Source organism: Schistocerca americana, chromosome 3 (genome assembly GCF_021461395.2).
Source record: "Schistocerca americana isolate TAMUIC-IGC-003095 chromosome 3, iqSchAmer2.1, whole genome shotgun sequence".
In the NCBI taxonomy this organism is placed as follows: Eukaryota; Metazoa; Arthropoda; class Insecta; order Orthoptera; family Acrididae; genus Schistocerca; species Schistocerca americana.
Window position 1 is genome coordinate 971,268,131 of NC_060121.1, and position 22,274 is coordinate 971,290,404.

General features: G+C 40.0%; 1 protein-coding gene across 1 annotated transcript in view; it reads left to right on the top strand.

Annotated features, from left to right (window-relative positions):
* The window catches only part of LOC124605251 (mediator of RNA polymerase II transcription subunit 1-like), a 206,499-nt gene that overhangs the window by 139,010 nt on the left and 45,215 nt on the right, over positions 1–22,274 (top strand). The window contains exon 11 of the mRNA XM_047136808.1: positions 18,433–18,789. Within this exon, the coding sequence (XP_046992764.1) occupies positions 18,433–18,789 (357 nt within the window). The remainder of the gene's footprint in view (positions 1–18,432; positions 18,790–22,274) is intronic.

Sequence of the window (22,274 nt, forward strand, 5' to 3'; positions counted from 1 at the left end):
CTTCCTCACTGCTTCAGCAGGGCATGTCCCTCATATTACAAGAACTTCATGGATCAGTAAAATTTTGATAGTTACTTAAGTGAAACTGAAATAAAACAAAACCAATTTTTCACCTCAGGCTTGATTTTATGTGCACAAAAATTTTGCATGTGCTTCAGTACTACAATATAGGATAAAGATATCAAGAAAATTTTCAAGGTTGTTTGAGATCAGAATCTTAAGAACATATTATAAAAATTTCAGCCATTTACTGTGCATAATGAACTTGGAATCCGTGACTCGGTTTGGAAAAAAAATAAATATTTTTTGGTGTTTTTGTAAGGAACAGCCCATGAGCTAATGGTGCCTCCATAAGCCCCAGAAGGCCCATCTTAGACCACATTAAATGCAAAAAGAACCAACTGATTTGCTCACTTTTCCTAACCAGGAGGAAGTGTGTAATATTCATTCTTTGACCCTGTACTGTAGTATGGTGACACTAAGACGATCCTTGTGTTTGGCATATAGTTGCTCCTAGGCCGAGGGCTAGCCATACCAGTTCACCCTACGTATTTATCACCAATATAACTAGAGGTATGAGCCTCAGAATAATCCCATTTTTATGTGTGACATTGTGGAACCTATATGTACTGCATGCTGTCACACGCATACCAATTTATTCAAAAAGACACCGACGCTGTATATAAGATGCCCCCCTGTTTTGAAGAGACCTTTGAGAAATCTGACTTATCAAATTTTCAGACTGTTTGTTGATATAAAGTGCTTAAGGTCAACCTAAAAAAGTTAATATTATCTATGTAATCTGGTGCTCTTGGCTGGGGTGGCTATGTAGGAAAAGATAGATTGCTACTTACTTACTGTAAAGATGACATATTAAGTTGCAGACAGGTACAAGTTGCAGAATGCTGGCCTGAGCTGCCAGCATTGGTGGTGATGTGCGTGTGAGGTGTGCTTGCTTGTGTGAATGAACAGTGTGCGTTTATTTTTCTGACGAAGGCTGCAGCTGAAAGCTTATGTGTAGCTGTCTTTTAATTGTGCCTGTCTGCAACTTAATGTGTCATCTTTACAGTAAGTAAGCAGCACTCTGTGTTTCCGATAGTGCTGATATTTCTACCTGGAGTTCCCATTGCTCGATTAGTGGTGTTTTCTTAGATAGATTATATGACATTGGCACACAAATAGTTTTTCATCAAAAGCTGTGGGAAGTCACTGAACTGTGTTGTAATATAAGTCCCATCCTCTTCATCATTGTCACGTACCAGCTGGTACTTGCTTCAAGTCTCGCAATGCGTGCAAGTTGAAAAATCCTCTTCACCTTCAACAGCTTAATTCAAATAATTTCTCTAGTATGCAGGAAGGCATTTTTCTTTGCACGTGCTTTGTAACCTGCAGCTCCAGCTCATGAACCTTCCCTGACTTGGTGCCCTGAAAGTCTAACATGTTTAGCTGATGATGTGTAATCACCTACTAACATTTGTTTATGTGATATCAAGTTTCCTTGCTGCTGCAATGTTATCTGTGGCTTGTGCATCATGAGTAACCATCAACTTAAAATTAATTTTGTGTTGTGTATGTAAATCAGTTGTGAACTGCAAACTCTTACATCCACATTTCTCAACAGAATTTTAGCAGTCATTTGCTACCATTCTCATTCACTACAATGTACTATTTTTACAACATCAATCAAACTGTTGGGTAGGCAAGTGGATGCAACTGGAACACTAGTAGTCTCTAATTTATACTTACTAGTTTAGTTCTTGTTTTCACATATTTCTGTGAAGAAGTGAATTGTACCTGTGTCTTTTATTGTGCTGTCTACTGTTTAATAACTTACTGTAACTTTTTTGTGTAAATTCTGGTGAATTAACTTAGTATAAACTGCCTTTCTAGTGTTGTATCAATTAGAGGTTTCATAGTGTTGCTGTTACATTACTTGTGATACAGACGAAAATTGCTTCAAGATGGATAAGGACTTCACCTGTTGTGTATGGATGCAGGGGAAACTGGCCACTGTTCACAAACAGCTGGAAGCTGTCATAGTCATGGTTGACAGGCTTCAGCCTGGTGCTCTGGGCTGGGGTGGCTTTGGGACGCCTGAAAAATGCTTTGGCACACTGGATCATTTGATGCTGCCTGTGGCCCATGTTGCTTCTGCACCTTCTGATTTGCACATTCCTGATGGTCAACATTTGCCTGACAGTGAATGGGGAACAGTGTCGGGGTCACAAATTCCTGGGTGGAAGGTGATAAAAGGTACCAGCTACATGGGCAACCCCTTATGCCTCAAAAACAGATTTTAGGTATTGTCCAGAGCTGAAAGTCTATCAGAGCCAGCATGGAAAGCCTCACCTGTTGGGACTGTAGCTGATCATCCGAGAGGTCTAGAGTGCACCCAGTCCAGAATTTGTCATAGCAGATTGGAAAATGTTAATATATTATTAGTTAACTGCAGGTGCATCTAAGTAAAGATCCCGGAACTAATCTTGTTTATAAACGATATCAGTGCCCTTGTCATACTATTGACAGAAAGTTGGCTGAAATCAGATGTTAATAGCAATGGAATTCTAAACTCCATCTGGTATGTATGTGAAAAAGATTGAATGCTAGTGGTGGAGGCATGTTTATACCAATAAAAAGTGCAATAATTTGGATGGAGAGAAGTGTTAAAGGTGGATCAAATATTGCATCAGATACTTTTATAATCCCCTGCCTCAGGAGTGGTAGAGGTGGAACAATTAAGGAGAAACTTGAAGAATAGTTTGTGTAAATTTTGTTGTTGTGCTATAGTTTTAGGTGGAGGTTTCAGCTTACCAGCTATAGGCTGGGGGACTCAGTTGATTAGGGTGGGTAGTAGGGACAGGGAATTGTGTGAAATTGTTCTAAGCGTGTTTTCTAAAAATTACCCTGAGTAGTTAATCGGAGAGCTGACTTGTGAAGGTAACATCTTAGACCTGCTGGTGCCAAACACACCCAAACTTTTTGACTCAGTTGTATAAAACAGGGAATCAGTGATCATAAGGCTGTTACAGCAAAACTAGGTATGGCCGTAAGTAAGAATACAAATAAAGTTAGGAAAGATCTTTCTGTTTAGCAAGAGCAACAGGAAATAGATTTCAGATTACCTTGTAGGTCGACATGAAAATTTCATCTCCAGCACTGATAATGATGAGCATCAAGGGCAAAGCTCGAGAGCATTGAACAATACGCTTTAGACAGGTATGTGCTGAGTAAAGTTTTGTGGGATGGAAAAGACACTCTGTGGCTCAACAACACTATTAGAAAGCCAATACGAAAGTAAAGAGAGCTTCACTGCAAATTAGGACGAAGCCAAAGCCTCACAGACAAACAGAAACAACACAAAACCAAAATTAGCATAGCATAAAGTGTTTAATGAATTTGAAAGTAAAATTCTATCTACCGAATTGACAGAAAATCCTAAGAAATTTTGATCTTTTGGTAAAGCAGTAAACAGATTGAAGCAGCTGTCCAGACCATAATAGCACTGAAATGGAGGAAGGCTAGAAAAGGCTGAAATACTAAACATCTTTTTCTGAAAGTGTTTCACAGAGGAAGATTACACTGTAATTCTTCCTTCAAACTGTCAGATGAATGACAAAATAACAGATTTTGAAATAAGTGACCAAGGGTTAGAAAAGACAGAGGAAAGGCCACTGGACCTGATGTGATACTAGTCTGATTGTCTGTAGAGTATGTGAAAGAACTTGGCCCTCTAATAGCAGCCATGTACCATAGGTTGTTGAGGAGCGAAGAATTTTTAATTATTGGAAAAATCTTGGGTCAGTCCCATTTTCGAACAGTGTCATCAAACTGATGCGTAAAACTATAGGTATATATACTGATAGTATGTTGTATTTTGGAACATATTTTATGCTTGTGGATGATGACATTTCTGGAGACCAAAAATCTCATCTGTAGGAATCAAAATAGTTTCCCAAACAATGATCATATGACACTCAGCTCACTCTCTTTGCCCATGAGATCTGGAAAGCAGTAGATCCAGATGTCCAGGTAGATGCCAGGTTCCTTGACTTCCGGAAGGTGTTTGATACAGTTCCACAATGCTGCCTAATGAACAGAGTACAAGAGTATAGAATATTGGACCAATTGTGTGATTAGATTGGAGAGTTTCTAGAATTTCAGGCATGGCCCAATGTAATGTATTGTGAATATGTAGACAGAAAGACCCTTTATTGTATGATTAAATGATTGAAGAACAATCACTGGAAGCAGTTACTTCCATAAAATATCCAGGAACATGTGTATGGAGTGATTTAACCAGGAAGTGTAGTCTATCAACAAGAGATGTAGTTTACAAAACAGTCGTTCAACCAATACTTGAATATTGCTCGTCAGCCTGGGGTTTGTATCAGATATGATTGACAAAGAAAATAGAGAACATAAAAAGAAGAGTGAGTGGAGCAGGGAAAAAGGGAAGGTATTTTGGTTCACCAGTTACCCTCCACCACACATCACAGGATGATGTAGATGGAGAAACTGAATAACACAATACATTACCTTATTGCTAAATTGACAGAAAGCGGACCACTTCAGGCTAACAGTGTATTTTATCATTTATTGTCAGCTTTAAAGATCGACAGTACTGTTGAGCAGTAACTGCTTTGGTGCTGTTGTTGAATCTCATGTTTCATTTATCATACCATGTTTCAGGTGTTCTGTGTGGACATGTTGTTGTTAGTTTTAAATTGTCTTATTTAGAAATGCATACTACTACAATTGAGTATTTCTCGATTTGTTAAGTCAGCTCATTTTTGAGTAAATTTATATTCAAGCAAAATGTGGTTTGAATATGGTAGATGTTCACCAAAAGCAAGGTACTCAGCATGCATTCCCACAGTTAGCAGAAAAACAAAATTTACTGCCTACTTGCCGCTACCTTCTCCACTTTTGGCCTTGTTAGTGCCCTTGGATCGCATCCCATCCTACTGAAATCATTAAATCAAATCTGCATATGGGTTCAACTAACAAAGCTTCATCTTTGAATGTAAGACCACCCTTATCTTAAGCTATTACACAATGTAAAAACATTTACCTCAGCAACCAAAGCAAGGGGAGACAGCGTTCTTTTTTTGAGGTCCTATTGAGAAAATTTAGAGAACCAGCATTTGGAATTGACTGGAGAATGATTATACTGCCACCAACGTACATTTCACATAAGGACTTCGAAGATTATATAAGAGAAATTAGGGCTCATTTGGAGGCTGCTGTTTTTCCCTCTCTCCATTTTCGAGTGGAGCAGGAAAGGGAATGGCTAGTAGTGGTACAAGGTTCTGCTGTGCACCGTACAGTGGCTTGTGCAGTAAGCATGCAGATGTAGATATCTGCAACTGTAAGACAATACTGTATTTTTCGTATTGCGAAAAAAGCCTTGTCTCATAGTCGGGGAAATGTGGTATATACATATCACCCATTCAACATCCACTGTGGGGTAAATGAGGCATTACCACAGAGTACACATCCATGTGGCTGCTGCATGTTTCCTAATGTGGTCCACCCACCTTCCATTGGGTCATTATTTCGGTTCTTTCGTATCTCTAATAAACTTTTAGTCCATTTACCATTCACCCACCTGGTTACATGTCCCATTCACCTCAATTTCCTTTTATTTACTGTAAAAATTACATTTCCAATACATTGTCTTCCATGATCAATTAATTGTTTTTTCCGGTGTTTTGTACTATTTTGCAGCATGCATCTCTCCATTGCTCACTATGCAACCTTCTGTCTTCTTCTTCTTCTCCTCTCTCTTTTGTGTGTGTGTGTGTGTGTGTGTGTGTGTGTGTTTAGCATTAGCATTGACTGTCCATATTTCTTCACTTGTTCAACTCAAAATTGGTAATACTGTGCCTGACAAAAAAGTGAAGCACCCAGAAGACATGGTGGACTTTCAGTCTAACTTCATACATGTACACACCAATGATTGGAGCTGCAATCCTCTGTGACAGGTTGAATGGCCACCAGAGTACATTAATTTTGTTTGGGTCTGGTTTTGTTACCAGGCCTGGTGGGTTTTACAAGGGGCTTGAACAATGTCAGATGTTGAGCAATCACTGTGAAGTGCACAGAGATGCCGTGCACTCTTGTGAGTCAGAATTGTCAGCTCCTGACTAGGTTTGGAAGGCCCCTCATTGCGGGTCTCCATTTAACCAGCTGGTTGAACTGTGCAATAACCAGACTTGTTCATCATTTGGATGTAACACTGGTATGATGTTGGATGGCATGTAAATCTTAGGGTAGGCCTACTCCTTGTCCAAGTTCCAGTCAGCCACGTCTAACTATGTCTGACCACTATAAGGGAGGAGCGTTGTATTGTGCACTGAGCCTGTTGTAGCCTCTTCACACCTGTAACTGCCATCTGAGAACAAGTAATAGACTCTCTGCAACATTCTGTGTCATACCGCGCCATTGGTCAGAGACTACCAACGTCCAGACAGGGTATTACCATTCCATGCATAGGCTACCACCAACACTGTGCACAGATGGCTGTGTTTAAAATATGCCATACCTGGGAGGACAGACCGCTGATGAATAGCATTGCGTAGTGTTCAGTGATGAATTGTCATTCTGAACTAACTTGGCTTAGCATTTTTGGCAAGTATGTCAGTGACCTGTGTGTGTGTGTGTGTGTGTGTGTGTGTGTGTGTGTGTGTGTGTGTGTGTGTGTGTGTGTGTGTGTTGGCTCGATGGAAATGGATGCTCAAGTCTGTTTGACACAGGTCGACGTCTGTTGATCGCGACAACTCCGAACAGTAACTGTTAAAATGAACTCCTCGCTCTGTTAGTTTCATATACTATCTCCCTTTAACAGATATCCGCGTATCGATGGAGCAGCCCGCCGAAATGTATAAGCAGCCCTCGCTTATAATTGAAGCGATGGTGGTCGAAGGATATCTGTCTTCTTTACTGCTACACACAGCGACTTCACCACTCAGTACTGCAACAACTCCCTTTATCTGAAACAATAAACCAGATATCCTTCGTGTGTTCGCAATGGGCTTATAAGTTTATGCAAAACTTGATAACAGTAGTTTTTATGCCCGGTTCGCAAATGAATGTTCAAACGTAGATAATATGATATCTTGAATTATAAGTTCCACCATTCAAGCCGATGCCACATTATAGTCTTGCGAGGATGTTGATTTGTGAAGTATTAATTCATCATTAATGTGTCACTAATTCAACAGCTCCTACGTCGTAAATCCAGAGATAATTTACTCTCTGAATAATTTACAGAAGGCATCGCAATACAATGTTCAGTTACTGTTCCCTGTTATTAATGTCACTCAGTCACCTTTAGCTTTGGCGTTCTCTCAAGAAAATAATTATTCAAAGTTACACAATAAAGTTCAATTAAATGATGTATATGACACGAAGTATTAAAGTTATAACTGAGTTTATTGAACTTCTGAATTATTTAACCACTGCACTGGAAAGCACACTGATCTGTCATTCAAGGATTTGAAGCTACGATTTACATCATCAATTCTGACATTGACTACAGCTTCCGATAACATGGCGTACCTGTGAATTCTTCATGATTTTGTGTGTGTGTTTCCTACTCAAGTCTATTTGTAGAGTTTATGTCGGCGTCTGGTACATTGCTGTGTCCTTCAATCACAGATCACGATGACTAAGTCCCAGAATTGATTAAGTATCACACGAGTTACTTTTCCCTCACGTATAATATCTGTTCCGTTGTCCGGCTAAACGGTAAATGTTCGATCACCTTTCTTCAGAACTTTGACTAATACATCAAGACGATACTTGAAAAACTTTAAAATTCCAGATCGGTCTGAAACAATCTAATATCAGTCAATAAGCATACTTCTATTGTGACTTTTACAAGAGAGCGAATTAACATCTCTATTGAAGTTTTTCATTGTAGTCACAGTGAACTTACAGCTCGATGCAGCTACAACCCTTTTCTTGGATAAATGTTATCGCTGATCACTTTATCTCGTATGGGTTTTAATCTTTGTAAAGCATATATTTTGAATTCTTTATTTAGAGTTTCATGCTTTGTAGATTAGTTGATCATCTGATAGTCTTTCATTTAGTTCTTTCCGTGGAGTGGATGTTGTTAGTTTCGTAGTATTTCTGTTGGTCAAACTTTCAATAGCGTTAATATTTTGTTGCCAGTAGCTACCGTCAAGGTCAGTATAACTAATTTTTATATCTTTTGCTGTCAAAAGGGATGTCATTAGGGGCTCTATATTTAGGGTGTTATACTGGGGAGAGGTTCCATTCTTCCTACGTTTTGGAGAGGCACAGCGGCATTACTGCCAGTATCACTGTGTGGGGAGCCATGGGGTGTGAATTCAGGTCACAGCTGATAGTGATTGAAGTAACTCTAGTGGCATAATAGTACCTCACAAACATCCTGTGTCCTTGAAGTGTTACCTCTCATCCAGCAGTACAGTGGTACAATTTTTCAACAAGACAGTGCTTGTCCACACATGGTACATGCCTGCATGATGTTGCAGTTCTCCTGTGGTCTGCAGGAGCCACACAGATCTGTGCCCATTAGAACATGAGTGGGACCAGCTCAGACATCATCTCCATCCCATTGCCAGTATCCAGGATGTTGAGGATCAGTTACGACAATTGTGATCCGGCTTGCCTCAGGAGAGAATGCAAATGGTTCTTCTCAACCAAATGACTGGATGCAGCCATGCCAGAAGAGGTGCAATGTTATGCGAATAAGTGGTATCATACTGCCAAGTTATTTGTAAATTTGACTTGATTTTGTAATCACTGAAGTAACATTACGTACCCTCTCAGCGTGTGAAGTTTCATTTTGTTTCCCCCTCCCTTTATGGATGCTTCTCCTTTCTGTCAGCCAATGTACATACTGATTGTGAACTTTCTTTTTGTCACACATCTGTAGCCTAGTTTTAAAAATCCTCTTTCACTTTAAAAAAAAAAAAAAAAAAAAAACAACAACCAAATCATTTTCCTTTTCTGTTTTTCCCCTTTTGAATCATTGTCTTCTACTGCTATAAGAACAAAAACTGGTTCATGACTTTACCTGCCCAGATAGCTGAGCCGAACACATTAACACACCACTTCCAGGATATGGGAAGATGAGCCTGACCCAGATGAAATACACTTTACAGATTAATGACAAGGGTTGGTGAGCTGGCTAGCCTGGATGTAGTTTCTAGGCAGGTTCCCACATCCCACTAGGTCAATATCATGCTGGTAACCAAGTCCCACCTCGGATACACACTGCACAAACATTTAGAAAACATTCTCACTCTTGCACGTGAGATTTACTTCAGAAGCAGGTGGATGGGAGTACACAAATTCCATAGTGGCGTGTTAATTAGGGTGATGACCTTATTAGTCTCTTTAAACCCTTGATATAAGTGGCAGTCAGATGAAAACAAAACAGATGGGAAAAGTAAGTAAACTGTTTATTATTTCAAAAGTAATCACCATAGCTGTTTATACATTTATCCTGCTGTGAGATAAGATGGCCAATAATTTCATGGAATAATATTTGCTGTTGCTTACGGAAACATGATTCATCCAAAGTAAATCAATGGCTATGAATGTCATGCTTGAGGGCTCCAAAAATATGGAAATTGCATGGGGAAAGATTGGGACTGTATGGAGAATGTGTAATGGCTTTCCTGTCAAACTTCTGTAGCATAGTTGAAACAACCCTACCAATATGTGAGCCTACCCACACTAGAGTCAAACAACACAATGCGATCAACAACGCATGAATACTTCAGACTTGTTCCATTACCACGCATTCCTTCATTTTCCCATTTTTAGTATCATAAAACCTCCAATAAGGCAGCTGAGAATAGTTTTGGTGATACAGTATCACCTTGCTTGACTCCTTTTTCAATTGTTAAATTGAATTAATTCTTATAAAGCCCAATAGAAGTAGCAGAACTGATGAACTATATTTTTCAGTATACATTAGCATACACATAACTAATGACATATTATCATCATGAGTTCACTTACAAATCTTGCTTTTGATTGTGTATTGGCAAGGGGAACCACAACACTTATATTACTTGATTGAATATGGATAGTCTATGATTGTTTGCAGATTGCAATCAAATTTATATTTCTTCCCTTAGTGAATATAGAGGGAGCTTGGAACAACAAAGTCATTGTAACCTTTCCACTGTGTTTACCTCACTCTATTGAAATGTTTGAGATATGTCACATTACCTCAGCAGGAGGATACAAGGTGACTAAATGGAATTTGTATTCGGTTTGATAAATGGCACTTGCTCTGAATGTAAAAAAATTTAAGTTAATGCAGATATGTAGGGAAAACAGTCTTGTAACATTTGAATACAGCATTAGTAGTGTGCTGCTTGAGACAGTTCCATTGATTAAATAGCTAAGCATAATGTTGCAGAGCAGTTTAAAATGGAATGAACACGTAAGGTTGACATTAGGGAAGGCGATAGCTCAACTTCGTTTTATTGGTAGAAATTTCAGGAAGTGTTGCTCATTTTTAAGGGACAGTGTATAGGATGCTAGTGTGCCCACCAGGTCAAATTAAAGTAAGACATTGAAACAACTCATGACTTTTGTCACCTCAGTGTATTTCCCCAGAAGAGATGTATTCCCAAAATGATGCCAAACAGTGGTCACCTCAGGAAGAAAACTAAGTTAACATCAATTCAAAAAGAGAATTTCGATAAATTCAGTATTTCTAAGCTGTTTTATTATTATTATTATTATTATTATTATTATTATTATTATTATTATTATTATAGCCAGTGCCCTGACCGCGTACATTCCGTACATGGCTCAGTAAATAAGCCAGTGAGATGTGTGCTGCTCCAAGAAGGGGTATTTTTGATTGTGTTTTTTGGTAGATGATAGATACATAAAAGTAGGAAACCATAAGGTGAACATTACACAGAATCTGCCTGCCAGGTGTGTTAGAAGAGAAGGTTTTAATAAGGCAAACTTTCATAGCCAGTGGCTCCTTTAGGCAGGAAGGTTGAAGGGCAAGGAAGACAGGTGAAGGAAAAGGACTGGAGAAGTCTAGAAAAAGGGGTACATTTCGGAAAAGTCATCCAGGGGAGACTTACCAGATGGGAAGGGAAGGAAAGACCGATTGCAAGTACTCTTCTGCCTACATTGAACCTACTAATGAACAACAGTACTTAGATTTTGACAGTTGCGATCCTGTCCATGTTGAACGTTCCCTCCCATAGAGGCAAACAAATTTGTTTGGATGGAGACTCTTTACAGCAGTACACCACCATTCTCACTGGACATAACTACCCCACCAGCCTCATTCAAAAGTAGATTTCCCAGGCCACCATATCCCTCCAAAAAACAACTTTGGAGCACATCACTGGTCACTCAGTATTATCCTAGTCTGGAATGTATTAATCAGCTACTTTGACAAGGCCGTGACTTCCTAAAAGCATGCCGTGAAATGAGATCCATTCTGCCTGAGATTTTGCCCACCACTCCTAGAATAGCTTTTCGTCGCCCTCCCAGTCTCCACAATATTCTTGTTAGACCCTGTGCACCCATCTCCCTGCCCTACGGCTCCTATCTCTGTGACCATCCCTGCTGCCAGACTTGCCCTATACACCCTCCTACCACCACCTATACCAGCCCTGTAATTGGCAAAATATATACTATCAAAGGGAGAGACATCTGTGAAATGGCATGTCATATGCCAGCTGTTATGTAAACACTCTTCAGCCTTTTACATCGGCGTGACTACTGCCAAATTATCAGTTGTATGAATGGGCATAGGTAGAGGGAGTGTAATGGTAACACACAATATCCTATTGCAGAGCATAATTGTGGCCTTGGTGCTTGTTTCGCCACATGCGCCTTCTGGATTCTTTCCCCAGACACCAGTTTCTCAGAACCCCACAGGTGAGAACTAGCACTACAACATGTTGATGGTTCTCGCCACCCACATGACCTTCATTTATGTTAATTTCTTCTGTCACGGCATTTCTTCACAGTAACTACTCCTTTCTTCACTCTGTTTTAGTTTTCTACCTATCTATTTTTTGCTGTTCCCTTTCACCTCTGTTACGTACAATTCACTTAACTTCTCACTCTTGTTAACTTGTACACAATGTTTTAGCAGTAATCTCTGTTTTGCATATTTCCTTGTTCTCCACCGTTAAGCTCCCAGATTTTCCAATCCCGTCTGGTAAGTCTCCTGACCTGTTGTTCAGTGTGACTCTTCCAAAATCTATCCCTTTTCTTAGACCTCTCCAGTCCTTTTCCTTCTTCCTTCCTCTTCAGCCATTCTGCCTGAAGGAGCAGCAACTGGCTCTGAAAGCTTGACTAGTTATAACATTTTTTATATGTGTGTTCTGCTGCTGCTTGGTGAGTAGATTTTTTATCCATCCAATTACATTATATTGTCAAAAATTGATCAGTAATATAAAGGATTGATAGAAAAGGGTTTGTGGGATTTAAGTTAATAACACAGTGAAAAGAATCACAGGTGTGCTGGTGAGAACAGGTACATCTGTTTTGATATTTATCACTGTGGCAGCAGATCCTATTAAGACAACAGTTGTCTGATATCAGGCATAATACAGTGTGTAGCAAACTTAATGTGTTGTACCTGTTCAATAGCCAAGTTAAGTAGCAACAATATGTAAGTATAAGTTATCTTATGGGAAGTATGGCTAAAGTGTCAATTTGTGCACCGTAAATCTGCAAGTTATTCTGTGAGTATCCCAATATGATCTAGTTTTTCTAGGGATAGTAGATAAGCTCGTGATAAAATGAATATTTTGTGTGAAGGAAGTGGAGCTTCTGTGTTTCAGTATTTCATTACTTCTCACTGTATATCTCTCTCCTATCATTTCTGAGGAGAAATTGTCATTGTGATCACTAATGTACACTATCAGAAAGAAATAAAACACCCTCAAGGAATGTGTTCGGTGGCATCCAAGTATACTACGTCTCACGATCATCAGCGATCGGAGGTGCTCTGGAGGTCTGTCTATTCTCTCTCTCTTTTGACTCGGCAACTGAGTTGAGTTTAGAGATGAACAACATTCATTCTAGGATACACCTGTGCCCCTCCAATGAATATGAACACCTGTTAAACAATTTCTACTATTTGAATAGGGTTGCATTAAGGACCAGCGGCAAACTGGATGGAGAAATTGACAAGTTGCTGCACATGTTGGGTACTAGATATCAGTGGTGTGTCACTGTTTTCAGCAGTGGTATACGGAACATTCCGCAGCTGTGAGCCATGTTCTGGATGTCCACATAGTACAGACACACATCAAGATCAGCGCTTTGTGAGAGCAGCAGTGGCTGGTCGAACATTATCCAGAGAAGAAACCTGGCTACATGTTGCTCCCGATGTGTTACCAATAACCACTTTCTACTTGCAACAGGACTAAGGTCCCATGTGGCTCTGGCTAGGCTGCCACTGACACCATGACACTGGGATGGTACTATGTTGTCTTCAGTGATGAGAGTAGGTACTGTCTGTATCTGAGTGATAAGACAGACGCGAGTAAGTGGAGACCTGGTGAGTGGCATATTCCAGAGTGTATTTGTCCGTGCTACACAGATCCAGTCCCAACCTTCATGGTGTAGGGAACCTTCAGTTACAACTTGCGGTCACATTTGGTGTTTTTGAAGGGTAAAGCAACCAGTGCCCGCTACATTGCTAAAGGTGTTATCCCCATGCTTCTGCCATTTCTTCAACAGAATGTGTTGCACTTTCTCAGCAGGACAGTGCACATCCACATAAGGCTGCTGGTAGGGAACATGCTCTTTGTGGTGTAAACCAACTGTCTTGGTGAGCAAGATCACCAGATCTGTCACCAGTTCATCATGTATGGGATATGGTGAAGCAGGAACTTGCTCATTTTCTCATTTTCCAGAAGGTGCAACAATCATTACTGAATTACAATAAAAGGAGCAAGGTGCTTAGGACAATCTATCACAGGAGGCCATTCAGCACCCTTACGATCATTTGCATGTGAAAATATAATAGGTAAGTTGCCGCTAGATGGGGTATACCGTGTACTGATGCAACTGTTTTGGCACCCTTTACTGTGATGTATGTTTCATTTGGTCTGAATTTATTATTATATTTCTACATTGATGAACTACCTGTCAGTAAAATGGCCTTGTTCTTGAGGGTGTAGCTTTTTTTTTCTGGCAGTGTATTACCTTTGATCTCACATTCTCTCTGATGCATTATTCTTTTCTTTGCTCTCTTTTTCTTCATACAAGGTCATGGTTCCCTCCTAGGTAAAGTTCTGTGTGGCTGCCAACCAATTCCCTTTCCTCCCTGAAGAAGGAACATGGGATTCTGAAAGCTATGTTTATGTTTTTCTGCTGGTAATAATGGGAGGTGCACTCCGTGAAGATAGATGCTGGGCAGCCCATTTGTCTCTTAGCATTTTCCTTTTTATACTTCTGTGAGTCTGACACATCTGTACACCCATGGATTCATGGCAGTGTGGTGTCACAAAGCACATTATGTGGTGTGGGTTGGAGTGCATATACTTACGGCCACATTGTATTGATTTAATTTTTTTCAATTAAACTTTGGCACCTTGCTGCGCTTTAATGATCCTCCTGCATTGAATACTATCATCTGCAGGCTGTCGACAGAGACAACAACTCTAAATAACTTTTTCTGAATTATCAACAGCTTTATCACCCTGGAGTGCACAATTGTGAGTTGCTCGAAATTTAGACTTTTTTCTGTAGGTCATTAATGGGTGCTTCACAACCTATGTATGTGGATACCTCCTCTCCTACTCTCCAGTACCAGCTTCTCTGAATTCGTCCTTCGATGCTGCAATCCTACTGTCCCCAGTCTCCTGTCCCATACCAACATCCACTGCTGTTTCTAAGCCACCATTTTATTCAATCCGTATTAATTCCCTTCTCTCCACATTCCCCCTCTTCCTCAGTACTATCTCCCTCCCAGTTCTTTCCTGCACTTCAGTCCTCAAGCCAATAATAGTCCAACCAACGAAAGAAAAGTAAGTGAAAGAATTCATCTAGTCACACATTTTTGTACTGTGGTAGAAGGGAGTGCCATGCACAATTTACAAAATATCCTGACCGACAGGAGTCTGAGTGTGGTTGGTGGAGGGCTGTTTAAAGGTTACTGTTTCAAGTTTTTCTTGAATAACTTGAAAAATATGGCTTAACAAAAATATTCCACAATCTAAAATTAAACTACATTAAATTTCCTACAGAAAAGTCAAATCATCTTTTTCTCTGAGGCTAATTGTCTTCACTTGACAGAGGACGGAAAAGTTCCGGGTTATTAAAAATAATGTTTTATTGGTATAAAATTAGTGTTTAATGTTGAGTGAAGTGGGTTAAGAACAAATATTAAATGTATGTATCACATTGAAGTGCAGTAGAACTATATTATGGGATACATTGTGTTCTGAATGTGTAACAGTGTGGTGATGGGAGAGAGGAGGGTGGTAGAAGCGTAAGGAAAGGTAGATAGCAGGATTGTGGTGGTGCAGTTCGCTCCTTCGTGGGTCTACAAACTGAAGACCGAAGGTGATTCCTCATCTTTTCTATCCCACTACGTCATGATAAGCAACTACAGGGTGTTCCACAAATTTATACCGGTCTTTCGCAGTGTGCCTTACGAATCGCTGGCAAAGCAGTGCGCAGACATGCCTAGGGTGGTGTTTATTTCCCAGAAAATGTATTAACACTATGTGGAATACAGTTATGATAGATAATAATGAAACAAGAAACCCATTTGCAGAGAATTAGCTTAAACTCTGCAAACTGTTCAACACTGCTAGAGGGGAAGTCAAAGTCGATTCTTAGTCATCCTGTGCAGCAGTTACGGAGTTCTTCCAGGGAAGGCAAGTTCTGCACAGTGTGTTTGCTTTTCAGCATACAGACAGACTGTATGTTCCCAGCATTTCTTTGTCGGTTCTCTTTTGTGAGTATACAAAATACCTTTACTGAGCTCATGTTTATATAGTGGAGTTACTTTCAGTTTATTAAGTTTGTACTTGTTTGTTGTTAACAGTGTTGTTACGTAAAAGAGCTCAACAGCTTAACTGTCTACCACACTGAAGAGCCCATGTGGAACATGCTGTCAATGTGTATTCAACAATATCAATTTCATTGCGTCCACTACCAGTGGATGGAACACTTTTTAATGTATGAAGGGCATCAAATGCATCGCTCCAGCCCCAGCCCTTTGAACACCGAAAGAGACCCAGAGGCTCACTTTGACTCCATCTGCAACATAAGTAGATTACCTAGGTGTTATAGAACTTCAGATATTTAACACAAGTCAAGCAATGCATTACAGCAGGTTACTGTTCTAGACTTGAACACAATCAGTTCCATTCCATCAGACATATTCACACCCACGTTGCAAGATATTCTGTGGAGATACGGTATGTGGGTCCACTCAGTGCACCCCATACTAACAGTGCCAGCAGTTTCTGAATGGAAGAGATTTAACAGTAACACAGTTATGTCAGTGATATGCAGCAGGAAGGTCCCAAATACACCAGTTCAATCCCTTTCCCATCAACAAAACATACATCACTGACAACATGACACTTGCTAATTACACACTTTTTAGCCATTGTTTATAGGAATGTATTTTACATTAAAGCTCACTTAACAACTGCAGATAAGTACCCACTAAATAAAATGAAAATAACTTTACTATTTAAACATGAGCTCAGTGAGTTAATTTGCCTACTTGCGCAAGAGTAACTGGACAGGAATTGCTGGGAATATATAATCTGTGTAAACTGAAAACTGAGCAGCACTAACGCTGTGAGAATTTGCTCTTCCTGGAAGAACACAATTACTGCCATACAGGATCTTTGAGAATCAATTTACCTGCCATCAGTGTAGAACAGTGTCCAAGGGACTTACATAGAATCTGTACATATTGTTTCTTGCGTTAGTATTGGTAGTAATTCATATCTGTATTCCATGTGGTGTTAAAACACTTTTTGAAACTCCCCCCTCCAGCTCTCCCGGTGTGTCTACACACTGTCTCACCAGTGATTTGTAAGGCAAGCTTCAGAAGTGACAGTATAACTTTGTGAAATACTGTGTAGTTGCTTCTTGTAACATGTTGGGTAGGGAAAGTGAGAACTCACCTGCTCACTCTTCAGTTAGGAGACTGATGAAGGCCGGCCGGTGTGGCCGAGCGGTTCTAGGCGCTTCACTCTGGAACCGCGCGACCGCTGAGGTTGCAGGTTCAAATCCTTCCTCGGGCATGGATGTGTGTGATGTCCTTAGGTTAGTTAGATTTAAGTAGTTCTAAGTTCTAGGGGACTGATGACCTCAGATGTTAAGTCCCGTAGTGCTCAGAGCCATTTGAACCATTTTTGAGCCCGATGAAGGAGGGAACCATTAATTTTATGCTATTAAATCTCTATGTTTAATAATCTGCAATTTTTCGATGCAGTGCAATGCAGAAACTGTTAGGCCTAGAGAAAAAAGACAAAAGAACCTATTTATGGGCAGTTTAATGTAATCTCATTTTGTACTGGTAAACATTTTCACTAGAAGCTGCAGGTTTCGAGTTATTCCAGAAAAACGTAAAAAAAGTGACATTCAACTCACTGCCCCCCACACCAAACACTCACACCCCCTTGTTGGGATTTTTAGTATGTTGTTCATGGCCCTCCCCCCTACCACAGTACAAAAATTTGCGATTACAGAAATTTTGTCTGCTATTCAACCTTTTTTTTGGTCTTCATTGACTGGGCTATAATACCAGTGTCATTGGGGATACTCTAGAGACATTTTCCAGCATGACTTGCTTAAGAGCGTGTTGCTGTTCAAACAATTTCCCTGCACAACATAAAACTGATCTTTTACTTGTCCATTCGCCTTTCAAGTTGCACATTTTGTATGTGGAGGATGTGCTTCTGTTGATAACTCGCTCTTGATGATTGTCCAGCACGTGAAACAACTTATTTGATGAAACACAACTTGTAGAGGTTCATATTAGCAGAAAAATAACTTTTTTTGCATGTTATATTGTTTTATTACACAGCACATTTTTTATTACCTAGTACATTTAATGATTTGTTTGCTTCAATGTAGGTCAGTTATGCTCTAAATTTAATTCATTTCTGATAATTCCTTCATTATGTTGCAATTTTTATAAATAGCAGGTGCACATATTATATATATATATATATATATATATATATATATATATATATATATATATATATGGGGACACAACTGATAGGTATTTTAAGGGCGATTTTTTTAATTACAGGTTTTTATTGCAAGTTAATATCAAAATGCTTAATCATCTTTTGCTGTAACATTTTATTTCTTTTTATTTTGAGTTAACTGTGCTACTACTACTGAATAGTCAGTTCACCTCACCAGTCACTGTCTCATGTACATTATTTCCAGGCATCACCACAGCCTGTAATTCTAGAAGCATCAGAAAGCAAATCCCTGGTACCACCTTCCGTGAGTATCACAGCTGTCCCTTCATCAGTGCCCTCTTCTGTGTCCGTAACTGGGGCAGGTGGGCCAAGCCTCAACTCCGTGCTTACAGGCATGGGCCTGGAACGGCGTCCTGGTATTGAGATAATTCCTATTGTTCCGGCACCTGCACCAGTTCCTACTTCTTCACTGCAGAGTTCGATCACAATAACGCCAATACCTGGTAACTCAAGTGGTACTTCGGGCAAGTCATCAGGAAGTGGTGGAGAAGACCGCAGCCGTGAACGCAAGGCAGGAAAATCTAAAGATGACAAAGGCAGGGTGTGTATACTTAAAATAACATTTACGACTGCTGTTAAAGAATTGTATATGGTGATTGCTCATTACTCACCAAATAGAATGGGAGCTGAGCAATAAACTGGCCCATAGAAAATTACAATAACTGTGAAGCTTTTGGGCACAGTCCTTTGTCAGATTTAACACACATGTGATGTTCACTGCTCAATGCTTCCTTCACTTGGTGAGGAATGATATATCCTCATATTCATAATATTGTTCTATCCTCAGTTTTCCATGAATTTGTTTTGCTTTGTTGCTGTTACACAGATGCAGAGGTTCAATGTAAACGATAATTGATCAGTTTGCTGTTTGAAGCAGTCAGAATATTTTTGGGTACTGCACTTATTTATATATGTTGATATTCATTTGTAAAGTTATATATATTTACTGACAGCTGTAATGGAGAATACAAATGTATAGCCCTGGACTCATTCACTTAAATCTACGAATGACAATGCAGTAACAGGTTTAGATTGGTTCATGAGTACCTAATACACACACTATATAACTTTTCACTTTTTGTGGGGAATGCTGGGATCATTAGCATGCAATTTTCGCTTAGCACATGGGCTCATGGAGGGAGAAAAGAGGTGTAGGGAGAACAAGCCCCAGCTCATTATCAGTCGGCACACATCACATTGGAATCAACATTGTGCCGACAATGCAAACTACAACACAAAATAGCTATGGCACACTGTGTTGTTTCCTACCCAAGGTTGGCAATGGGGAAAAACAGTCTGTACCGGCTTGAATTGTGACTGTCACCAATTCTTCCACTTCCAGAAAAGTACATACATGTTTCTAGGCTATAGTACATAGTTACTATTCTACACATCAGTGTCTAGCACCCAAGTAGCAGTGTGGGGAACACATGAGGATTTTTTATATTAGGTGACTATCTGTCCAGGACATATAATGACAGCTTTAGGAAGTACAGAGTGTTGCTGTAAGGTCTGAAGTAGTACCTCATATTGACGAGAGTATTAAAATCCTAGTGATTAACTGCTGAAGCTTTCGCAACAAAATGCCAGGGTTTGAAGCATTTCTAATAGCTGTGGAGCTCACATAATGGTAGGTACAGAATGCTGATTAAAACTGGAAATAGATTGCAGTGAGATATGTGAAGAATATCTGAATGTATTGTGAAAGGATAGGCAAATGGTAAACAGAGGTGGTGAATTTTTCACACTAGACAAAAAACCAAAATCCACCAAGAAAGAGATCAAACCTGCATGTGAGATTGTCTGAGCAAGACAGTACCAAGTGTGTGCACACCAAAATTTAAGAAGAAACTTTTGAGAAAATGTCAGCTTGCTAATATACAGGGGGTCCACAATCAAAGTTCCAGTTTCAAAATGCTGTAGAAAGAGAAGCTCTGCTCAGAGTAATGTCAAATTTGAACATCATATTATCGACAGGGGAATCATCATGGAACAAAAAAATTTAACAAAAATCTTACCAATAGATAGCACTGTAAGCTTCTTAACTGAAATGAGGTTGGCTACAAGTGACATTTGAATCACAATACTGTCGTTGTGGTTTGATATGCACATTACACCATCCGTACCGTTCATTGTGCATGATTGGACAAGTTTGACAGTCGACAGTGGTGGCACTGTTATTTAGGTAAACCTGTCCACCACAGCAAGGTCGTGTCACATCAGATGGGAAAAATCGGTTTCTAATTGTCTTGAGGCAAAAATTCGCACAAAAAGCAAAATTATATTGGCTTTTAATTGCCGTGGAGCCAAAAACAATATAAAAAACAAAATTACATTGGTTTTTAATTGTCCTGGGGCAAAAATCACATAAAAAGCATAATGACATCTGTTTGTAACTGTTGTGAGACTGATACGAGACATTTTCAATATCTTGTCCACCATTTTCGGCCACAAATTGAAACTGAGAAGAGCATGTTCCACAGCAGATCCGAGGGTCTCAGGGGTCACATTGTGCAGTGGGTGCCTTCAATTCAGTTACATTCATAATTAGAGCACTGAACACATCATCTTTCAGATAATCCCAGTGCCAGAAGTCACACAGATTAAGATCAAGTGATCTGGAAGCCAGGCTATAGGGAAATGTGGCTGATAATTCTAGCATTTCCAAAACACCTTTGCAGCAGTCGCTTCATGGGCTGTGCATTGTGGTGAGGAACGCCCTCTTGTATAAAAATCATCCTACCCACATATCCATGCTCCTGAAGAGTTAGGCTGACATTGGTGCACAAAAGACTCTCATAGTGTATACCAGTGATGGTACAGCCAACAGGACCTGCAGATTCATTTCCTCGAAAAAATATGGCCGTACGATAAACAATGCCGTCAACCGACATCACAGAGTCATATTTGCAGAATGAAGTGGTATCAGTTGATGTGCTTGCAGATTTTACATCACCCATATGGTGATGTCCTTGGAGATGGAAATTGCCTTTGCCTGTCTAAAGAACATTCCATGTCCATTGTTGTCCACATCCATGTGAGCAAGAAATTCCAGATCGAACCAACATCTTGCTGGAAGGTCAGCAGGAAGTAACTCCTGAACATGGGTGACTTTGTATGGATAGCAATGCAGAATGTTTCGTATGATTTTATGTTTCATGCTCGCAGACATTTCCAACATTCAGGCAAATCCCCATGCACTGCATATTTGCACGCCCATGCTCGACCCCTCCTGCAGTGCTGTTGCCATGCTTTTGACTGACATTTGATCAACTGCTTTTCTCCCTCCGCCACATTGCTCTTCAAAATAACGTGTATTTTTGAATTTTGTAATCATTTTCTCCACCTGCAGCGTATGAGCAATAATGTAGACTGTCATGACGGGCACCTTGGATGCAAGCTGAGAAACAGCTGTGTTCTGCGCAACTGGTGCTGTGCTTATCCTGACACTTACAGCACCATCTATTGATCAGTTTTTTGCTAGATCTGTTTTTGTTCCAGCACTGTTTCCTCCCCTGCTTCAATAATATGCTGATCAAATTTGATGTCATTCTGTGCAGTGATTCTCTTTCTACATCATTTTGAAACGGGAACTTTAACTTTAGATACATCTGGAATCTCCCATATCTTATCTCTCCAGTCACCCACCACCTCCCAAAGTCTCACCATCTGGCCACAGAGGAGCATTCCCCTTGTGACTGAGTACCACTGAGGACAAGCTACCAAATCATATTCTCCACCAAGGTTTCAACTACCTCTCGTCGGGTCCTGAAATGAGGAATGTCCTACCCACTATTCTTCCCCATTCCTGCAGTGGTATTCCAGTGGCTACCAAACTTACACAATATCCTCGTCCATCCCTACACAACTCCTGCTCCCAACCCCTTTCCTCATGGCCCATATCCCTGTAATAGACTTACACACAAGACCTGTCCCATACATCCTCCCACCACCACCTACAGGTACTCCAGTCCAGTCACAAGCATCACCTATCCCATAAAAGGCAGGGCTGTGCTGCATTTGATG